Here is a 19,033-nt window from a genome sequence, read left to right on the forward strand (position 1 = left end):
TGGTGTTCATGGTATCATGTTCCTGACTAATTTTGACAATTGAACAGTCTATTGTGCATATGATGACTTAGACAATGAAATCATGCTGACATGTTTTGGAGAGAACAACCATCAGACTGAGAATCAACTAATCAGCTTAGATCAGCAAGATCAATTTATTTGGAAAATGTGCCAAATGTGTACTCATTGTGCTAACTGTAGGCGACTTGTACAGAACCATTTGCAAAGATGCCCTGAGACACTTGAGACATGTACTAAGAAATTAGCAATTTGATGAAATCAATGAGAAATGCCTTTTTGTTGTTAACGATTGCAAGGTGGTTTGGAGATTTGTTCATGTTGTTTAGAGAATGTCATTTCTGTTTCAAGAAATGAGCCAAACCAATGGAGAAAAACTGTAATATGAACATGGATTAAAATAACAAAACAAAACTCAGAATATGTTTTTCATGATGAAATGAATTGATGAATATTATAACATGCTAGAAAAAAATTGTATAATAATGAAACCTAATGAACATGTTAACATGTAAATGGAATGTAGACTAAATCTCACAAAACACATGCATTTGTACTCCAGTGTGTGAATGAGGCATGGTTAGTGAAGTGTCTTGTTCAAGGACACGGCGGCAATGGTAGAATTGTCAACCTTTGAGTTTGTATGCAAATGCCTTACCACTGAGCCCCGCACAGTCAGCTGCAGTTTACTGTACATAAAATAAACTAAAAGATGAACATGTGAAATATAATTTATTCTCTGTCTTTTATGTTACCATCATTTGAAATAAGACAATTCTGTTTTCTTTCCAGGTAGCAGCTGTTTCTTCTGGTATTCCAGGAGCTTTCAGCAAATCGTTGTACATAAAAACAGCTGAGTCCCGTGAGTGCACATTATTGTAATAAAGAACAACACAGTGCTGTTTACTCATGTGTGTATGTGTTTGTGCTCTGTACAGCTCCTGGACATGTGACAAACCTGACTGCATTTGCACAGAACCACTCCTATGTGGTGGTCACCTGGTATCTGCCCCAGCGCATCAATGGTCTCATCACAAAGTTCAGTGTCAATGTCAAACACGCCCGAAATGGAATGGTGGTCCGCAGGCTCAACGTCAATGCAGAGGAGATCATGAGTATCTCACTGCCACACTGCAATGTAAGACTTTTAGTTTGTCCTTTTTAATCACTGAAACATATTTGTGTAAAATCTATGTTGAGAAGTAACATTACAGTTACTTTATAGGAAAGTCCTTTTCACAATAAATCACAGATTTTTATGATTTCTACACAGTCCCAGTGTGATTTTGACCATTGGCCTTGAGTGCTCTCCACAGTCTCTCATTTGGATTCTAGTGGGGATAGTGGCTGTGCCTCTCCAGAATGATGACCCTCTGTGTGATAAACGTTTCCTGACCACTTTGGACATGTTGTGTCGATCATTGTCAGGCTCCAAGATCCAATCTTTCTCAACAAGCAGCGTTTTCAGCAGTCTGTCTGATCTTCAGTGATACGTTAACTGTCTTTGACTGAAAACAGGGTTACACTTTTGGGATGGTGTTTTGGCGATGAAGACTCCCCCTTTTCTTTGCTGCTCAAGTGCAAACTCTGCATTTAGTTATTTTCCATCTCCTCTGAATAGAGAAACAAAGGTTTCTGGTCACCAACTAATGTTAGTGTCATTGCAAAAAAAATCTGACTGTTGTGGTGAACCATGTCCATTTCTTTAACACTAAATGCTGCAGAACAGTTTACATAAATGATCTTAAAGATACCTCAGTAATACTAGACTTGTCACATACCTGCTTCTAGATTTATGACCCTTGCTCCTCTATCTATTCTCACTTCCCAGGATGCTGCAGAAATCCTGTCACGGGCCACTGTGAGTCCTCTGGAGATGACCGCCTCGTCTCCACCCATCACCCTCTCAGCAGTGCCACCGGCCGCTCTGTGGAAAGTACCCATATCTGTGGGAGTGGATCAGCTCCGACCATTCACTCCTTATCTGTTTGAAGTGTCCGCCTTCACATCTGAGGGAGAGGGCAAAACCGGCTCTGTTATGGTCCACATGCCAGAATCAGGTGTGTGCTAATGTGTTGAATTCATAACATTTACATAAGATCTATCAAGTATTATTATTATTATACTTCCCTTCCATCTAGGGGTACTCAGTTACGGATAAAGACTAATAATAGTTATGTGACATTGAAATCATCATCATCATGACAACAAACCAGTACACTTATTCATGAACTGTCAAATGTTGACTTGTTACCATTTTTAGAAGTGTTTTAAAAGCCTCTGCAGATTAGACATTTGGTTGGGCTCCAGGTTTTGAGGGGCAGAATGGACAGTTGTATCAGTCTGAACTGAATTTAATTGTTTGTTTTTCATTTTTGTAATTAAATGATTTCAGTAAATGTAATTATTATTCAAATTTGATTAGTTCAATTCAATGCATTTTTGTGTAGCCCAAAATCACAGCAGCAGTCGCCTCACAGAGCTTCACAAAATGGTTCATTTAATCAGCAGAAAGTTCAAAAATCAATCAGATCCATGCAAGATTGGACAACATTCAAATAGTTGCCTTGCAGAGATTTTTACATAATCATACAACATATTTTTGAAGTAAGTAAGTTAAAGTATAACACTGGTAATTTGTTCTGATACAGCTCCTGAGGACTCGCCACAGAACCTGACCTTACTGAATATGACCTCCAGGTTCATTGTGTTGTCCTGGATTTCTCCCAGAATTGTGACAGGAAAATTCAGCTATGTCCTGCAGCTTCGCGGGCCTACAGGTAAGGCTGGCTTTAAGATGAAGTCTATTCAGTTATTCTAAGCTTGTAGTGGTTGATGGAGATTAAGGGAAGTGACTAAAAGTGAATATGCATATTTTCTTAAATGGATAGGTTTGACAATGAACCTTCACAGTAACAAATCATTATAGTACAATATTTGTGGGTTTTTCTTATGGAACTTAAGAAAATACCATATTGTTATATATCAGATATTTATACTGGTTTGTGCGTTGTTCCTTCTTTCTGTATAGGTTATTTCTTGAATGGAAGCACTTTTGACACAAGCTTTGAGTTCAAAGGTCTGACGCCGTACACCAGGTATACTGTGGTTGTTCGAGCCAAATCAGCAGGAGAATTGGGTCCAGCAGCAGAGAGGCGTGTGGTCACAGCGGCTGAAGGTACAGACTATGTATACAAGCTGTTCAACCCGGAGAAAATTAAACTGACAAAACCAGTGAGGTGCAATGAAAAGTTTATGGAATGGATACATATATCTACCATGACCTAGACACTGCTGATGAAAAGGAAGAGATGGAAAGGCTGAGGGTGCAGTTGGAGTGGAGACAGTGAGCTAAAATAGTTGAAAGAAGATCGAGGGGAGAGTGACTGCATGTATATGAATTTTCTGAGATGGGAACAGTTCTGCAAGAAAAATCACATTGACACTGACAGTAATATCTGAAAGAGAAACCAGAAGGAAATCAAGTTGAATTTATAAGTCTGTCCTTCATTTGTAACTGTGTTTAACTGTAACTTTGCTCAGCCCCCAGTGCTGTACAGGCCCTGACAGCAGAAGCAGAGGACTCCCTGTCCATCAGAGTGAACTGGAGGAGCCCTGCTCAGCCTAATGGCCCCATCATTCAGTACAGACTGCAGGTCCTGGTGCAGGGGACACTGCTACAGGACATCACCCTCACAGCTCCTCGGGTATGGCATTCTGTGAACATATGTGAACAACTTATATATTCACTATTCCAATGACCTATTGGTATCTTTTGCAAGTTAGTTTGAACTGTTATTAATTTATGGTGGCTTCAACTTCATTCGACTTTTATTTCTCATTTCAAGCTAAATTATCTGCCAGTGGAGACATTTTCTTTCTCATTTGCACTAAGTTACTTTACTAGTGCAGGGTCAGCCAGTTGCTTGTCACTATGTAATTGGAGTTTGTGGAATTGCATTTAACTTCCCTATCTAGGATTTTTTTCCACACGTGTTTATTCAAACTAAAAAATAACTTGAAAACGTGCATTCTTATTGTGAGTGGAGTTTCCTTTACACAGATCTAACCTTTTAAGTGCCTTGTTCCATGACCTATTTGTCTCCATGGTGACAGATACATTTACCGTAATGCCAAACTCTGGAGCATTCTAAGCTAAGCAAAAACATCTCTATGAAGACAAGCAAGTGGCAGATCTCCACCAGAAAAGTTACATAGTGAACCTTTATTATTTAATCATAATATATCAAGTTAATACATCAAGTTTTTGCAGCATAGCAGCACAGATCATTTGTCATTCAGAAACAACTGAAATATTGTGATTGTGTGCAGAATGAGACCACAACTGGCCTATATGAGGAGGAGACATTTACCGCCAGCCCTAGAAGGAGTAAGAGAAGCGCAGACTTTATCACATCCCCTGCCTCCTTCACTCCTTCAGTTTCCAAACGTTCCTCTGACTCCCTTGCTCTCGGCATAACCAATGACCCTCACGTCACTTCTGAACCCACGCTGAGCGACCACACCAGCCTGACTTACACAGCCACTGAAGAGTTTTATAGCATGGCTTTAGACAGCACAGATAGCCCTGCCTCTCACAGCCCCACCCAAGCTTACTCTGTCACCTCTGCCCCTCCTGTGACACACCCACCTTGGCTCACGCGGCAGTCCAGAACAGATATGACCTCTGAGTCTATGACCACGGCTTATCACTCTGTAAGCACTCGCGATACTTCAGTGACTGGGCGCTACACAGCTTACACTACAGGCTCTGGCATCACAGGTAACATTTAATTTCTGTCCCATTCTCTTTGAATGGATGTGTGAAGTGTACTTTGAAATTTAAAGCATGTAACTATGTAACTTTTCTGGTGGATGGGTCACCTGCTTGTCTCCATAGAGGTTATTATTTTGCATGAAATGTTCAACAAAAGTACATTGAACTTACCTACTTTGGCTATTTAGTTATTGCTAAAAATACCTTGAAAAATATGCATCCTACTATAAACCAGGCCACCTCTCCAAAAATCTGCCCTGTAACTGGGTCTAGTATTGTGTAGGGAAGATTAATAATACCTGATTGTGGAAGTTTCCAGGCAAATCAGTAGCATCTCCATGGAGAAAATCAGTATTGGGGACCCTCCACCAGAAGTTGCCCATTAACAGTGTGGTGCTGTTATGCTGCTAATATCACAGTATAATATATCAATATTTTGGGAGACTCATTATGTTATAGAAATCATACATTAACTAAATATGCCCCAATGAGCCTTTAGTCTAAGTTCTTGCCTGGAATGGTCCACAGTATGGGATTAAATGTATGTGTATGTAATTCCATGGAAACGAGCAGGTGATACTCTCAGGCCAAGTTACTGTTTAGTGTGGACAGGCTAACCCTTTCATAGTTTTTCAAGGTATTATTTTAGCAAAACACATGTAATTTAGTGACAGATACATTTTAATCTCATACAGTTGAAAATTCCAGATAAAGCTTTGTCATCTCCGAAAATTAAGACCACCAGAAAAGTGACATCCTTGTACTATTTGTATCAGTAGTAGTGTTGTCACGATACTGAAATTTCAAATTTCAAAGGAATAGACTTGATAATGAATACTGATTCCGATACCACAATGATAATTAAAAACATCATATGACCCCATATCTGTGTAATCCCTCAGTCATCCATGTTATAGTGATCCATGGGCTCTTTTCTGTTCTGTGAGTGTGACTTTTTAGTATTGATAGCTACTCAAGTAAGTATCTAGTTTTGGTGCCAGGTTTAATATTGATTAGTATCAGATTTTTTTGACAACCCTGATCAGTATTTGCTTTATGTTGCCTGAGGAAAGGAAGGACTGTGGTCTATCTGTGTAACTCCTTTGGGACTGATTTATAGCTGCAACAAATCAATGCATTTTATAAAGTTCTCCATTTAATCTGTTATGTAATGCCATATTGCTATTTTGAAATTAGAGCATTACATCACCTTTTGTTATACAGTACAATATGTGTAACAAGTATGATGTGTGTTACAGCCAGTGTGACAGTGAAAGAAGAGGTGCTGGGTGTTCTGTCGGAGGAGATGTCTTACTTAGTGTCAGATTTGAACCCCTTCACCGAGTACATGTTCAGGGTCAGTGCTTTCACCACAGTGGGAGAGGGCCCCGCTGCAGACATCATGGAAAAGACCAGAGAACAGGGTACACTACTACTGCTGCCATTATAATTCATGTGTAACTAGCAATGATAGGAGTGTATATTATTCCCTCAGTACCTAGCGCCGTGCTGAATGTTACCTACCAGAACATCAGCTCCACTTCCATACTGGTCAACTGGGTCCCTCCCATCAACCCCAACGGGAGAATCACACATTACACCATCTATGGGGTCAGAGTATATGACAGTGAAGAGTTGCAATGGGAGAGCAATGGCACATCCCTATTAATAACAGGAAAGTAGCAACATGTTTTAGTGTATTTCTAAGATTTTGTTTAAAGCTAATAATTTTCATGACACACATCTCTATAATATATTATAGAGCTACTGATAACTGTGATGACAGCAATTCATTATGTAAATGTAAATTTTCCTTCCAGATTTAGATAAATATACAGGCTATAAGCTTGGGGTGGCAGCCTCTACAGCAGTGGGAGAAAGTGAACTCACCAATGAAGACTACATCTATGTTTATACTGAGGAGGATGGTATGTTCTAGACACTATATATCTGTGTATCTCTTTTTCTGTCTAATTTATCTATTATAATAATCACTTTTTTCTTTCTTTTTTTCCCCAGTGCCAGACTCCCCTCCCACCAACCTCACTGTGGTCGACACCAGTCCCTCCACTGCCACTCTCTCCTGGTCGCCCCCTGAGCAGGCCAATGGAGTTATTCAATATTACCAAGTCCACTATGGCAATGACACCTTTGAGACGGCTATAAACACCAGTACAAACAGCGCCACACTAATGGACCTCAAGCCCTTCTCCTTCTACAACGTGTCTGTGAGAGCATTTACCCGCCTGGGCCATGGAGACCAAAGATCAGACTCATTACTGCTGCTGTCTGGAGAGGACGGTATGTTTATGCATTTTACATTCCTCTAAATGGGCCAGTATTGTCTGAGAGGCTGGCTTCAATGGTAGTCCCTTTGTAGAGTTTAGAGTGCCAGCAAAGAAGATAGAATAAAATCAAAAAGTATCTCAAATGGTTAAAATTAGAGGTTATTATGTAAAAGTTTGCTCAAATATTAATGTATTATTTCATACTAGAGTTGTCAAAAGTATTGAAACTGAGATACTAATTGATACTAAAAAATAGTATCGAAACTAGATAGATATAGTATCGATACTCTTTGAAATCGAGTTTGAGTTGAGTATTTTAACGCAAATTTGTTCAAGTCTTTTTTTTTTTTTTAATACTTTGATACTTGGAATGTTTTGCACATTTGTTAGGAGGGAGTTCCTGGTCTTCATCCCTCTTAACATAACACAGTATAATTTTTATTAGTAAGAAAAGCGAATATTATTCATTAGTTCATAGAAATGCACATGCATAAGAACTACATATGGTTGTCTTAGTATAAAATGTTTGAGTAATAAATACTTTGTGATCATATATGCATATGGGTATAAGTATTAAGGGAAAACCAAATTTATGGTCTATGGGAGGTATGTCTAAACTATGTCCCATTTCTTTTGCCCCTCAAATTTCCAGGTGAATTGGCCCATATTAATTTAAACAATACTTCTTACTGCAAGTTTTTGAAAATCTACCTTGATAAAGCCAATATCATATATTTAGTATGTTCTATTGAGGATCTAAGCATGAATAAAGGTCTAGTGGCTTGCATGCACATATTTGAATTATTCACTGTATTGACCTCCAGTCTATGGCCCTTGACTGGCCCTCTATTTCGTCTGTGTTTTGATATGCAGCATGTGATGAAAAGAAGTTTGGACACTCCTGGTCTAAGGTGTTCCTTTTCTAAAGCCTGTAGACTGAATTTATAAACGCCCTTTTCAAGATGAAACAGTAACTCTCAGGTGAGAAAAGTTTGTCAACTCATGAACTAAACTCTTCTTGTGTTCTCAGTCCCGGGCGGACCACCAAACGACCTGTCCTACGAGTCAGTCAGCCCCAGTGAGGTGAACGTGACCTGGCTGCCTCCTGAACTTCCTAATGGGAATATCACGCATTACGGTCTGGAGCTCTGGAACTCCACTCACTTCCTCAACCTCACCTCCAGCACCCAGCACCTGCTCATCCAATACCTGAAAAAGTACACGGAGTACAGGCTCAGGGTGCAGGCCTACACGCGGGTCGGCCCAGGCAACTTCAGCCAGCCCATCAACATCACCACACTGGAGGACGGTAAGGGATTTGTTTTTTTTTTTTTTCCCCAGGTGTTTTATGGGATCCCAGATTACATCATGGATGAAGGAGATCATCGGATTACATTTTGTCCTTCTCTTGAATTACAGCTCTTTGTTTCTCTGCATTCTAATCAATGTTACATCACAGGTACTACTCGGAGGATGTGGCTTCAGCTTTAACCAGGAGATTTCTTTCTTTCAGTAACATTTTTTTTTTTTATCCCAAGCTCTGCCATTACATTTTTTGTCTATTTAGTTGTTAATCTCTTGTATATCTCAGCCCCTGATACCCCACCTCAGTTTTTACGTGCTCGAAAGTTATCTGACTATGAGGTGGAGTTGTCTTGGGAGGCACCACGGGAAGCCAATTCTGACATCTTGTACTACAAAATCCGAGTTTGGTGAGTAGGTTATTAAGAGGGGGTATTATGTAAAATCTACTTTTTAGAGCTTTCTATCATGTTATAGCATTGTTCCAGCATCAAAAACATGCCAGAAGAACTAGTTTAAGAAGAATATTTTAGCAATCTCTCCAGGGCCCTGTTCAAATCCTCCTTATGGTTAGTTGTAAGATTCTGTCCAATGCTTTGCCTACAAACCTATTCCATGCTCCTGCACAACAATTTTCCACAAATATACAAAAGCGAAATACAAAACAATACACTATAGTGTCACAAACCTGATGCAATGATCAATAGTTTAATTTGTGGGATGCCTGCTGATTGTGTTGTGATAACACTCTGAAAGGGGAAGAGCAAAGGGAGGGGGATTAAACATGTTAATACATTGTTTTCGGTGTAATATAGCATTTCCAAAACAATAAAAGGAAACACGGTGATCCAAATATGTGTAATAATGTGTATGTGTTAGCAGTTAATACCCCATAGAAGTAAAATACTCCCTCTTTAAAGTGTGTAATAGGAGTTTGAAATTGGGACCTGGGTGAGTGAAACATATTGTGTATGTGGTTATGATAGGAATGAAACAACAGAGCAGTGGCAGAATGTGACGGGGACTTCAGTTGTAATAAATGTGGACTCTGAAAGCCCCTACAACGCCTCCGTGTCCAGCTGGACCCGCATGGGGGATGGAGGGGTGCTCGTCTACATCAGCTTTTCTACTAGTGTGGCAGGTGAGGACATGCACTAGCTCATGTGTACAGTTAAAGGGCCCATGTTACAATGTTTTCTGAGGTTTGTATTAATGCTGTTTCCTCATCCAAAACATACCCCCAGTTGTGTTTTGTTTAAAATGTTTAACTCACAAATCCTACATGTTTGAGCTGTGTTCTTCTCTCAAAATGTAAACACTATCCTTAGTACCTTGTGATCATGTTATCTTGTCATCAAGTGATAATATAGGAAGTGGTTCACTGTGTTTTTAAACTCTACAGCTTCACTAGAATTATTTCAATGACTGCCAAATCTCGACTGAACAACTGTAAACTGCTGTTTCATGACATCATAAGGTGGAACAAAGCATTTTGAGCTTTGGTAAACAGAAAGGGTTACAAAGTGCATAAATAATAAGTGAGTGAATAAAACAAAACAAACTCTGGTTATGTTTTTGAGGAGGTAACAACATTATAACATTTTATTATAACTGGGCTAAAAGCTCACAGCAGTCAGTAATATAGGGCCATTAATAATGAACTGAGTCATCCATTGCCATCCAAAGGGGAGATGTGATGTTCTTTCAGACTTTATCAGATGCCTTTTGATACATTTTCATAGTCATTTTATTATGTTTTTAAACTTATTTAATTATCCATGCTTTATTTAGTTTTCTTTGAACACCTGGGGTTGAAATGTTCAGTCTGGTGATGATATCAGAAACTAGCCCTTCCAAGTTTTTATTCCTTATGTAGAGACATGAAACCAAATGTGTGTTAGGAAAGGAGAGGACCTCACCAAAGTAACAGCCTGCATAAGCAATACAAAATACCAGTTCTTGAGGTGCAAACGTTATACTTTGTCTCTTTAAAATTCTTTAAATTTCAACAGTAAACTGTGCTGTGCATTAAGATCTTTACCAAAATATCATGTTTTCTTGAATTAATTTTGTTTGTTTCATTGCAGAGCCGTATGACCCTCCTCACAATGTGACTGCTGCAAACATGACCTTCTCCTCAGTCACTCTGACATGGCTCCCACCCCGAGAGCCTAACGGGATTATAGTGCACTACTCCATCTACTACAGAGACAACCACACTGTGTTGGAACAGGTAGGACACATGCCTAAGACCTGAATGTCTAAGACATAGACCACAAAGTAAGTAGTGAGTATTAAGTAATAAGTAAGTAGCTAAATGATACCAGTGAATAGCAGATTGATGAGTAATAGTCACAAAAACTGATCGCACCGCTTGTTCCTCAGCCATCTTAATTCCTTCTCTGTGCATTGTCTCTGTGCATGTGTGATGTTTCTGATGGTTCTTTTATTATGTAGACCTCTTACCCCCAGCATTCTCAGGGCTCTTGTGAGAAACTGCACAGCAAACCATCAAACTTCACGGGGCTGCAGCATGCTTGCCCTCCCTGGTTCCTTTATGTGTCTACTAGCTCCATGTACTTACCCATGTTGCTCTCAACGGCCTCCTTCTGGTCTTCTCAGGGGACAGCCTGACAGCAATGCCATACCTGGCCATAATGTAGTCTCTGCAATTCTGTCTGGGAATTTCAGTTGTCTCCCATAGATCAATCTTCAGCCGCCAGTCCCTTGCTTCTCCAGTTTGCTGCTTTGCTGATTGCTGGTGTTTGTTGCTTGAGATGCCTATGCTGATGGCCTCTGCAATGACTTTCAGCACTCGTTCGTGGTGCTATCAATAGTGCCCCTCTGCCAAGGCTCTTGGGCAGCAGCTCAGGATGTGTTCTAATAAGTCTGCCCCCTGGCAAAGTGGACCCCAGTGAAAGAGTTTAAATGGTGTAGACAGGCTTGCTGTAGATTGATTCTGGATGGATTGTAGCCAAGTCCTGCTCATCCAGAGGCCACACGTCAGCATGGACCTGCCTCATGTGCACTCCACTTCCTTCCAGTTCTGACTTTACTCTCAGGCTCATCTCGGTACAGCAGCACCTCTCTTACACGGCACTGCATTTTCATTGTTTTCATTATATTTGCAATTATCATAAGTTAGGATAGGAAATTGTTTATCTATCCCACAATGGAGACATTTCAGCAGAAGAATAAAAAAGTAATATTATCAGCCATTGTGTGCCATTCTTGTGAGAAAATGTATGTTTATATTTAATTGTAGAAAGTGTACACGAAGGAGTTGAGCTCCTCTTCTGATAAGGCCCTGTACTACACTCTGACTGGGCTGATCGGAGGAACCAACTACACTGTGTGGATGACCTCCAGCACCATCCAGGGCGATGGAGGAGTGCAGACGGATCTGTTCACTGTACTGTTACCAGAGGGAGGTCTGTCACACACACTCCTAAATCTAAAGAATATATGCTTGTAGGCTTACTTCTGCATATACACTAATCTGTACACTTTTTTCAAATCTGATCCTGATGAAAATTACATAAAAACTCTTTGTGTCAGTTAGGCAAAGGAAATAACTCTTTCTTACAAACTGTCTGTCTATGACGGCTTTATAGACATGCAGTTTGTGTTTCCTTTTTCTAAACATGACCAGTGGTGTCAAGGATTAAACGTTGTACAATTTTAGGATTTAAACAGGAATTGAGAAAACATTTGCGGTTTTACTTTGGCTCTAATGTTTTATAAATGTTGTGTTTCCATAGAAACTAACATTTGCATACAAATTTAATCATACCCAAACTCATCATACTTTCTGTTGATGGGTGTACATGTTTTTATGTGATTTTGTGAAAAATGGTGCAGATTTTGATATGTCACATTTGTATATCATGAGCTTGATGATGTTTTCTCTATCTTATACTGACTATGTTTCTGCCTGTACCCAGCCTGACAGGGGACCACCAGAGCAGCTATCCTTTTGTGCTTCACTCAGCCCAGCCGGGGCACCTTCTTCTGGGCTCAGACCTCCACACCACTCGGGTCTCACTAACACCTATGGATCTCTCAAGTGTCATTATGTCTTTTGAACTGTCTTTTCTTTCCCTCTGTGTGCACTGCTCACTGCCTCTAACATTGAGGTACAGAGCTGTACAAACATGGAGGACAGGATGAGTATTTCATTCACCATGTTTTATCATCACGCTTCTCCTTAATGTGTGCCAATGTGTAATGTTTCCTTATTCACTCTGCTATTGTGTCTATTATTTATGTCAAATGTGTCATCTGTTTTCTCTAATCATTCCAGTTCCTGTGACAGATGGTGACCATAATCATGATGATATTGATGAATTATGTGCTGCAAACACAGTTTTATTGTGTGTGGTTGCTTGATATCAATAACTGTGTCTATGTCTGTTTTTAGATTTACCCGTGACTTGCTGCTAATATGTTTTCCTCTGTCCGTCTTTAGTGCCCAGTGATTCTGTGCACAACCTGACTGCCACTAACGCCACTGCCCAGGCCATCCTGGTCACCTGGGACCCCCCTCTGGAGCCCAATGGACGTCTGCATTACCTGCTCACCTTACAGGAAGATGCCCTCCCTCCCAACACGTCCAACCAAGGGCCTCCTTACAAGATCATCAGACAGACCACTACAGATACTGTTTATCTTTTTACCAAGCTCAGGATATATTTCCCCTATGTGTTTAATGTTACCCCGGCAACGGCAGCTGGCATTGCATACAACCACACAAGGACGCTGCACCTGAGGACACGTGACGATGGTAATCTAAAGAAGTGTAAAAGTGACATTTAGAGCAGTAGGGACATAAAAGATGAGAGCTTTTGCTAATGATGACCTTATTCTATGCTAAAATATTATGAAAAAATGAAATACTTTATTTTTGTTTTAAATGCTCACACAATCTTATGTTTTTGTGATTTTTTTGTTTTATTAGTTCCCTCATCACCTCCAGTGCTGGTGTCCACACGGAACCTGTCATCATCTTCTGTCGCTGTAGTGTGGCAGCGCCCTCTAGAGGCAAATGGGGAGATAACAGAGTATACCCTTACACTATCTGGCCCTGGAGGCACCAACACTACATCCACTACTGAGACTTCGTACAAGTTAACCAACTTACTCCCATACACAGCCTATAACTTATCTATCACTGCGGCAACCCGCAAAGGCAATGGCCCTGCTCTCACGCTACACCTGCATACAGATGAAGGAGGTGAGAGAGTGTGGCTAACAGGCATCTCCATAAAACACATGATTATAAATGTATGATCCCTGAGCTTTGATCTTAATGAAGCTTTAAAGGTGCAGTGTGGAGCCTTTGGCAACAGCCCTGCCAGCCGTACCAGTTCTTCCTATTTTTCCAAATAATTAGTCTGGTCTCTGTGGATTTGAGCTACATTTCCAGGGAGCAGTTTCAGTCAGTGGTGCAAGTTTAAACCAGACAGACATACAAGTGAAGGAAATAGCAGAAAGCAAGATATCTGTTTGTGTTAGAAGCAATAAATTTGGCAAGGATCTTTGGGATGAAAACATTAAATTACTAATTAAACCAAGTGGAGCACCAAATGTGGGTGTGTCTTCAAACTATTAAGGCAAGACATTTAGAGATGTCAGTCAGATGTCAGATGTAGATATAGTATTGCTGGGTTTCAGGTAACATCACAACATTTTATTGACCAAAAATATTTAATACAGATGGGGGCAGCTCTAATTGATATGGTGAAAATGCAAATATTGTTTGTAATAAGAATACACTGTTAGGTACATTTGTCTTAAAGATATTGGCTTTTATTGGCCAATTGTTTTTAGATGTCATATTGTGGGGATAAAAAATACATATACACACTCAATTCATGATTTTTTTTTGTATCTAAAAATTTTAATTAAAAATCAAAATGATTAATTATTCTAAAATCCTTTGATCATGTATTGTATGTATATCATGTATATCTAGCAAATGAATAAAATGCCAAGGTCTCAATTAAAGTAAATGAGGTATACAGTATATGTTTTACAATAAAGTCAGAGTATATAACTTTTTAGCCAAAATAATAAATAAATCAAATAAAGAAATAAAACAAGAGCATGTTTTTTCATGTTGGATGCATTTAGTGTTGTGGACCTTACTGTGAATGAGCTTACAGCTCTGTGAACCTGACCCATATTTGGCCTCCACCTGCTTGTTTCCATGAAAAACTCATTCCTTTGGCTACAATCTTAATAGAAAGAAAGTTACATTTTGCAACTTCAAGCAGAACCCTGAAATCCAGAATGTGAGAAAGACACAGAGCCATGTATACAAAAGAAAAAACAATATATTGATGAATACCTTTGTAATCCTGTTGTGCCCCAGGGCCCATGTCCCCTCCACGTAACCTGACCATATACAACTACACGGCGGTGTCAGTGTGGCTGAGCTGGGAGCCTGCTCTGGAGCCCAATGGAGTGGTGACGCACTATGGCTTCAGGATCCTGGAGCTCATCACACAGACGGTCACACTCCAGGTGCTACTAATTTCACAGCCCGAAAGTCCACAGCCCCCTCCCCAAAAATACACCCCAGCATGCCGCTAAGTACCTTCACACTGTTATATTTACTCCAATTTCACAGACTGCAAAGCACCACAAACATGATATTTAAACACTCAAATGCACAGAGTCAAAGCAGTGTTATTCCTTCCACTAGATGAAGTAACCTGTTCTATCATATTTACTGTTTATGTGTAGAATTCCTCGGGTCCATCCACTATGGAGTATCTGTCTGGGTTCCGGCCCCACAGCTCCTATGAGATAAGTGTGTGCAGCTACACACGAGTGGGCCATGGAAACCAGTTCAGCAGCCCAGTCACCTTCACTACCAATGAGTCAGGTTTGTACTCTCACAACATTCATACATATTACATTACATTATCAAGATACACTTTTATGTTATCCTTTTACCTTTTTTCAGTAGAGATAGGCAATTTTAGGGCTAAAATCATCCAAATGATTCTAGGGATGGTGTATAGAGCTAAAAATACGGTGCAGCACTTCCTGTATGCCACATGACATCGCAAGGTGGAACAGAGTGTTTTCTGTTTGAGAGAAGAACTCAGGCTGAATTAGAAGAGTTTGTGTATGAATGAAACAATGTATGTTATAGCATAGATCAGAAAATAGTGTCATACCAACTTTTTAATGGTACAGCCAGTTAGACCCACTTTCAGCCACTGTTGCTGTGTGAACGCAGCAGGGGGAACTCAGGTTGATTCTTCTGACTAACAGGAACTGGGGATTATGGGGACTTAATTCTTAATGTGTGAAAAACCTGTTATCTAAACCTAACATGATAAAGCTGATGATAAAGTAAGTATTCACTCTGTGTTATCATCAAATTTAATTCCAAATTCATCCCTGTCTATTCACTTTCCATCTTCTTAAAATGTAAATGTGAGTAACCTTGAGTGTATTTAAGTGCAGAATAAAGATGAGCTCTAAGACCAAATGCCTTCTGAAATCCCTGTAACTGTGTGTGCAGTGTCTGACGCTGTGAATAATCTGTTATGCGCTGGAGTGAGCTGGGACTCGGTGTACTTAAGGTGGGAGAGCCCGGACAACCCCAATGGCCAGATCCTGTTTTATGAGATCACAGTGGAGGTGAACGCAGAGAGGCTACTCCATCAGGCTCTTACAACAGACTACACCATCTCAGGCTTGGCTCCAGAGCAGCACTACACTCTGACTGTGATTGCGGTCAACTCTGCGGGGCCTGGAGACGTGGTTAACTGTACCGCCAGCACACTGTCCGAGTCAGGTACAGCACAGTCTCAATCAGACTGGACATTTGATTATAGAGGAGGAGTTTTCTTGTGTCTCATTTGATGGTGTATGATAGCTTCACCAAGAATTGTTGAAAATGTAAACACTAACATTTGAATCCTAAGGAATAAACTTGACGCTGGATAGTAATTCCACAATCATATAAAAAAAAATTATAATAATAAAATGTCATTTTTAACTTAAATTACACTACTTTCTTATATTGCCATGTGGTTTTATAACTGTGTTATCCCACAGTCGTTCAGATCGGTTTCATAGTGGTCCATGGGCATATACTATATTTATACTTGTTCTGATGAAGTTCAAGAGCATTCTAAAGCAATTCAAAAGGTTCATTTCTGCCCTTGAATGTGACTTTTTGTAGTTTCAGCACTAGCTTTAATAATGATTAGCATCTGAATGTCAATACATTTGACAACCCTACTTTAAAAATGCACTATGTAACTTTCTGGAGAGTCTGGAGAGAGTCTGGAGAGAGTGCAAAGATATAACATCTTTTTGTCTCCATGGAGATGTTATATCTTTGCATGTTCCACAGTAAGGGATTAAACTTGTACATCTCCATGGAGTCAAGTAGATGACAGCCACAGTCTAAGAAACAGGCCTGATCTGTGAAGAGGCGAATCCACTCACAATAAAAATGCATGTTTTTCACTATTTTATGAAGTTTAGAAGTAAAACACCAATAATTTAATAAATGAAGTTGCTGTGCAACATTCCAGGCTAAGCAATTACAACTCTATGGAGACAAGAAGGTGCCATACACTCCACCAGAAAAGTTACATAGTGCACCTTTTTGATGGTTTATTTGGCATCGATATTAACAGTTACATGGTTAATGGTTACAATTGTACCCTGTCTGTGTCTCCCTACTTATTAGATATTCTCTCAAACCTTAGTGTCTACTTTGTGTAATCTATTTGAAGTAATTTAAAGTGTGTTTAATATCACTGTTGTTCCACAGTCCCAGCTGCCCCTCTCAGCCTCATCATCTCAGGGGCCACAGCTAACAACATGACTCTGGATTGGTCCCCTCCGCTGTCCGTCCCCGGTCTGCTCAGACAATACCAAATAATTGCACAGCTGCTGTCCACTGTTTGTGCATCATCCCCCACTATTACAGATGACACTCCGGAGTGTGTCGACGACAGCTTCATGTTGTCCCTTAATGTGTCCAATGGCACTGCAGACCAGTCCAGCTTCACAGTGCAGGCCCTGTCTAAATACAGGTCCTACCGCTTCAGAGTGGCTGCGGTCACTAACGCTGGAGTAGGGGAGTACACTGCCTGGGTGTATGGTCGGACCTTGGCAGGAGGTAACGCTTTTCAGTTCAACTCTACTATTTTACAACATATGACAGATCACCTTTAAGAAGCAATACATTTCTAAAACTTAAAGGGGTTGTACCTGATTTGAATTTATTTTGGCCAACATTGAGACTGTAAAATAGAAGTGATTCATTTTACATAGTATTTTCTCATGTAATTAAATAACACATAAGATACTGACAGGGTTAGTTCTTTCTGTGTACTCAGGCACAATGTTACTAAGAATCAAGGGAAATCATCTGCCTAACACTATCCCATACACTTTATTCTCTTTCATTTTCAATGTGACAAAACCACATTTTTTGTAATTTTTGGTGCATTTTTATTTGATAGTTTTGACACCACTGATTACCTCCCCAGCCTGTAGGCTAGACTAGAAACTATTTGCAATGAATATTAATGTTGTTGGAGATGTTATTTGTACTGACAGCCCTCTAACACAAACACAAATCAAAAGGAAATATTACGTAACTTTCTTCTGTAGATCCCGACGCTCCCCCTCGTGACCTCCAAGTGACCTCCACTGCCAACAGTCTACATGTGATGTGGGAGGAGCCAGCTGTTCTCTCTGGACCAACCAAATATCTAGTTCAGGTTGGTTTACTTGTTTTCCTGCACAAACTAATATGCATGTATGCAGATATAACCAGAGGTTGGTAGTAACCAAGCAGCATACTTTGACTTCTGCTTGATTACTATTTAATGAATTAACAGTACTACAAGTGACAAAAGCTTTATTTTGACATTTATTGACATTTATATTTTCCTTCAGATATTTAGTTTTTGTGACTATCCTTTGAAGATATAAGATTTTGTGCAACTTATATTATAAATCAGATGGCACGCAGATGAGAAAAAGATTTTATGCCTTATTTAATATTTTGTCCTTCAAATAAGACTATTTAAACTTTACCTTATTAATTAAATGCTACGGCCAGGCAGTTACTCCTTCACTCCTTACTTTAGTAGTAGTTTTCCCAAATACTTACTTTACTTACTGTTTGCTTTACCCACCTCTGGATCTAACTTGCCCTTGCTACATTTGTTGTTCTGTGCTTGTAGGTGGAGGGCCCTGGGGTGAACTTGTCCCTGGTGCGGGGCCCAGCAGAGAAGAATAGCCTGCTTGTGTCTAACCTGACGGCTTTCTCCACTTACTTCGTGACTGTCATCGCCTTCACCGGCCCAGTCCAGTCTGCAGCCATTGATGGAAAGGCCATTGGTCCTCTCGTGTTTCACACCTTAGAGGAGGGTATGCAAGTGTTTGTATATTTAAATTTGTGTGATTAATTATTTTCAGTTTCACTGTACTTATATTAAAAACTATTGAGAGGTAGGTGAAAAGTTAACTGCACGAAATAGAAACTTAAAACCATACACTGGAACTTTTCCTTGGTTATAGATGTTGCATTAGTAACTCAAAAGTAGCTCAAATACTGTCCATCTAATTTGATTAAATTGTACAAAATATACAAAATTCTTCT

At 39.8% G+C, this 19,033-nt stretch overlaps 1 protein-coding gene across 1 annotated transcript in view; it reads left to right on the top strand.

Annotated features, from left to right (window-relative positions):
- Positions 1-19,033, top strand: part of ptprq (protein tyrosine phosphatase receptor type Q) — a 56,389-nt gene that overhangs the window by 22,173 nt on the left and 15,183 nt on the right. The window contains 24 exon segments of the mRNA XM_055155844.1: positions 811-880; positions 957-1,156; positions 1,850-2,078; positions 2,670-2,798; positions 3,050-3,196; positions 3,562-3,725; positions 4,351-4,801; positions 6,055-6,219; positions 6,291-6,467; positions 6,613-6,723; positions 6,815-7,096; positions 8,114-8,392; positions 8,675-8,795; positions 9,372-9,526; positions 10,473-10,618; positions 11,651-11,816; positions 12,854-13,168; positions 13,343-13,618; positions 14,759-14,910; positions 15,133-15,274; positions 15,923-16,198; positions 17,189-17,539; positions 18,037-18,146; positions 18,615-18,801. Coding sequence (XP_055011819.1) covers positions 811-880; positions 957-1,156; positions 1,850-2,078; positions 2,670-2,798; positions 3,050-3,196; positions 3,562-3,725; positions 4,351-4,801; positions 6,055-6,219; positions 6,291-6,467; positions 6,613-6,723; positions 6,815-7,096; positions 8,114-8,392; positions 8,675-8,795; positions 9,372-9,526; positions 10,473-10,618; positions 11,651-11,816; positions 12,854-13,168; positions 13,343-13,618; positions 14,759-14,910; positions 15,133-15,274; positions 15,923-16,198; positions 17,189-17,539; positions 18,037-18,146; positions 18,615-18,801 — 4,801 coding nt within the window.

Source organism: Boleophthalmus pectinirostris, unplaced genomic scaffold (genome assembly GCF_026225935.1).
Source record: "Boleophthalmus pectinirostris isolate CB_2022bp ecotype Guang Dong unplaced genomic scaffold, ASM2622593v1 HiC_scaffold_2, whole genome shotgun sequence".
NCBI classification, from domain to species: Eukaryota; Metazoa; Chordata; class Actinopteri; order Gobiiformes; family Gobiidae; genus Boleophthalmus; species Boleophthalmus pectinirostris.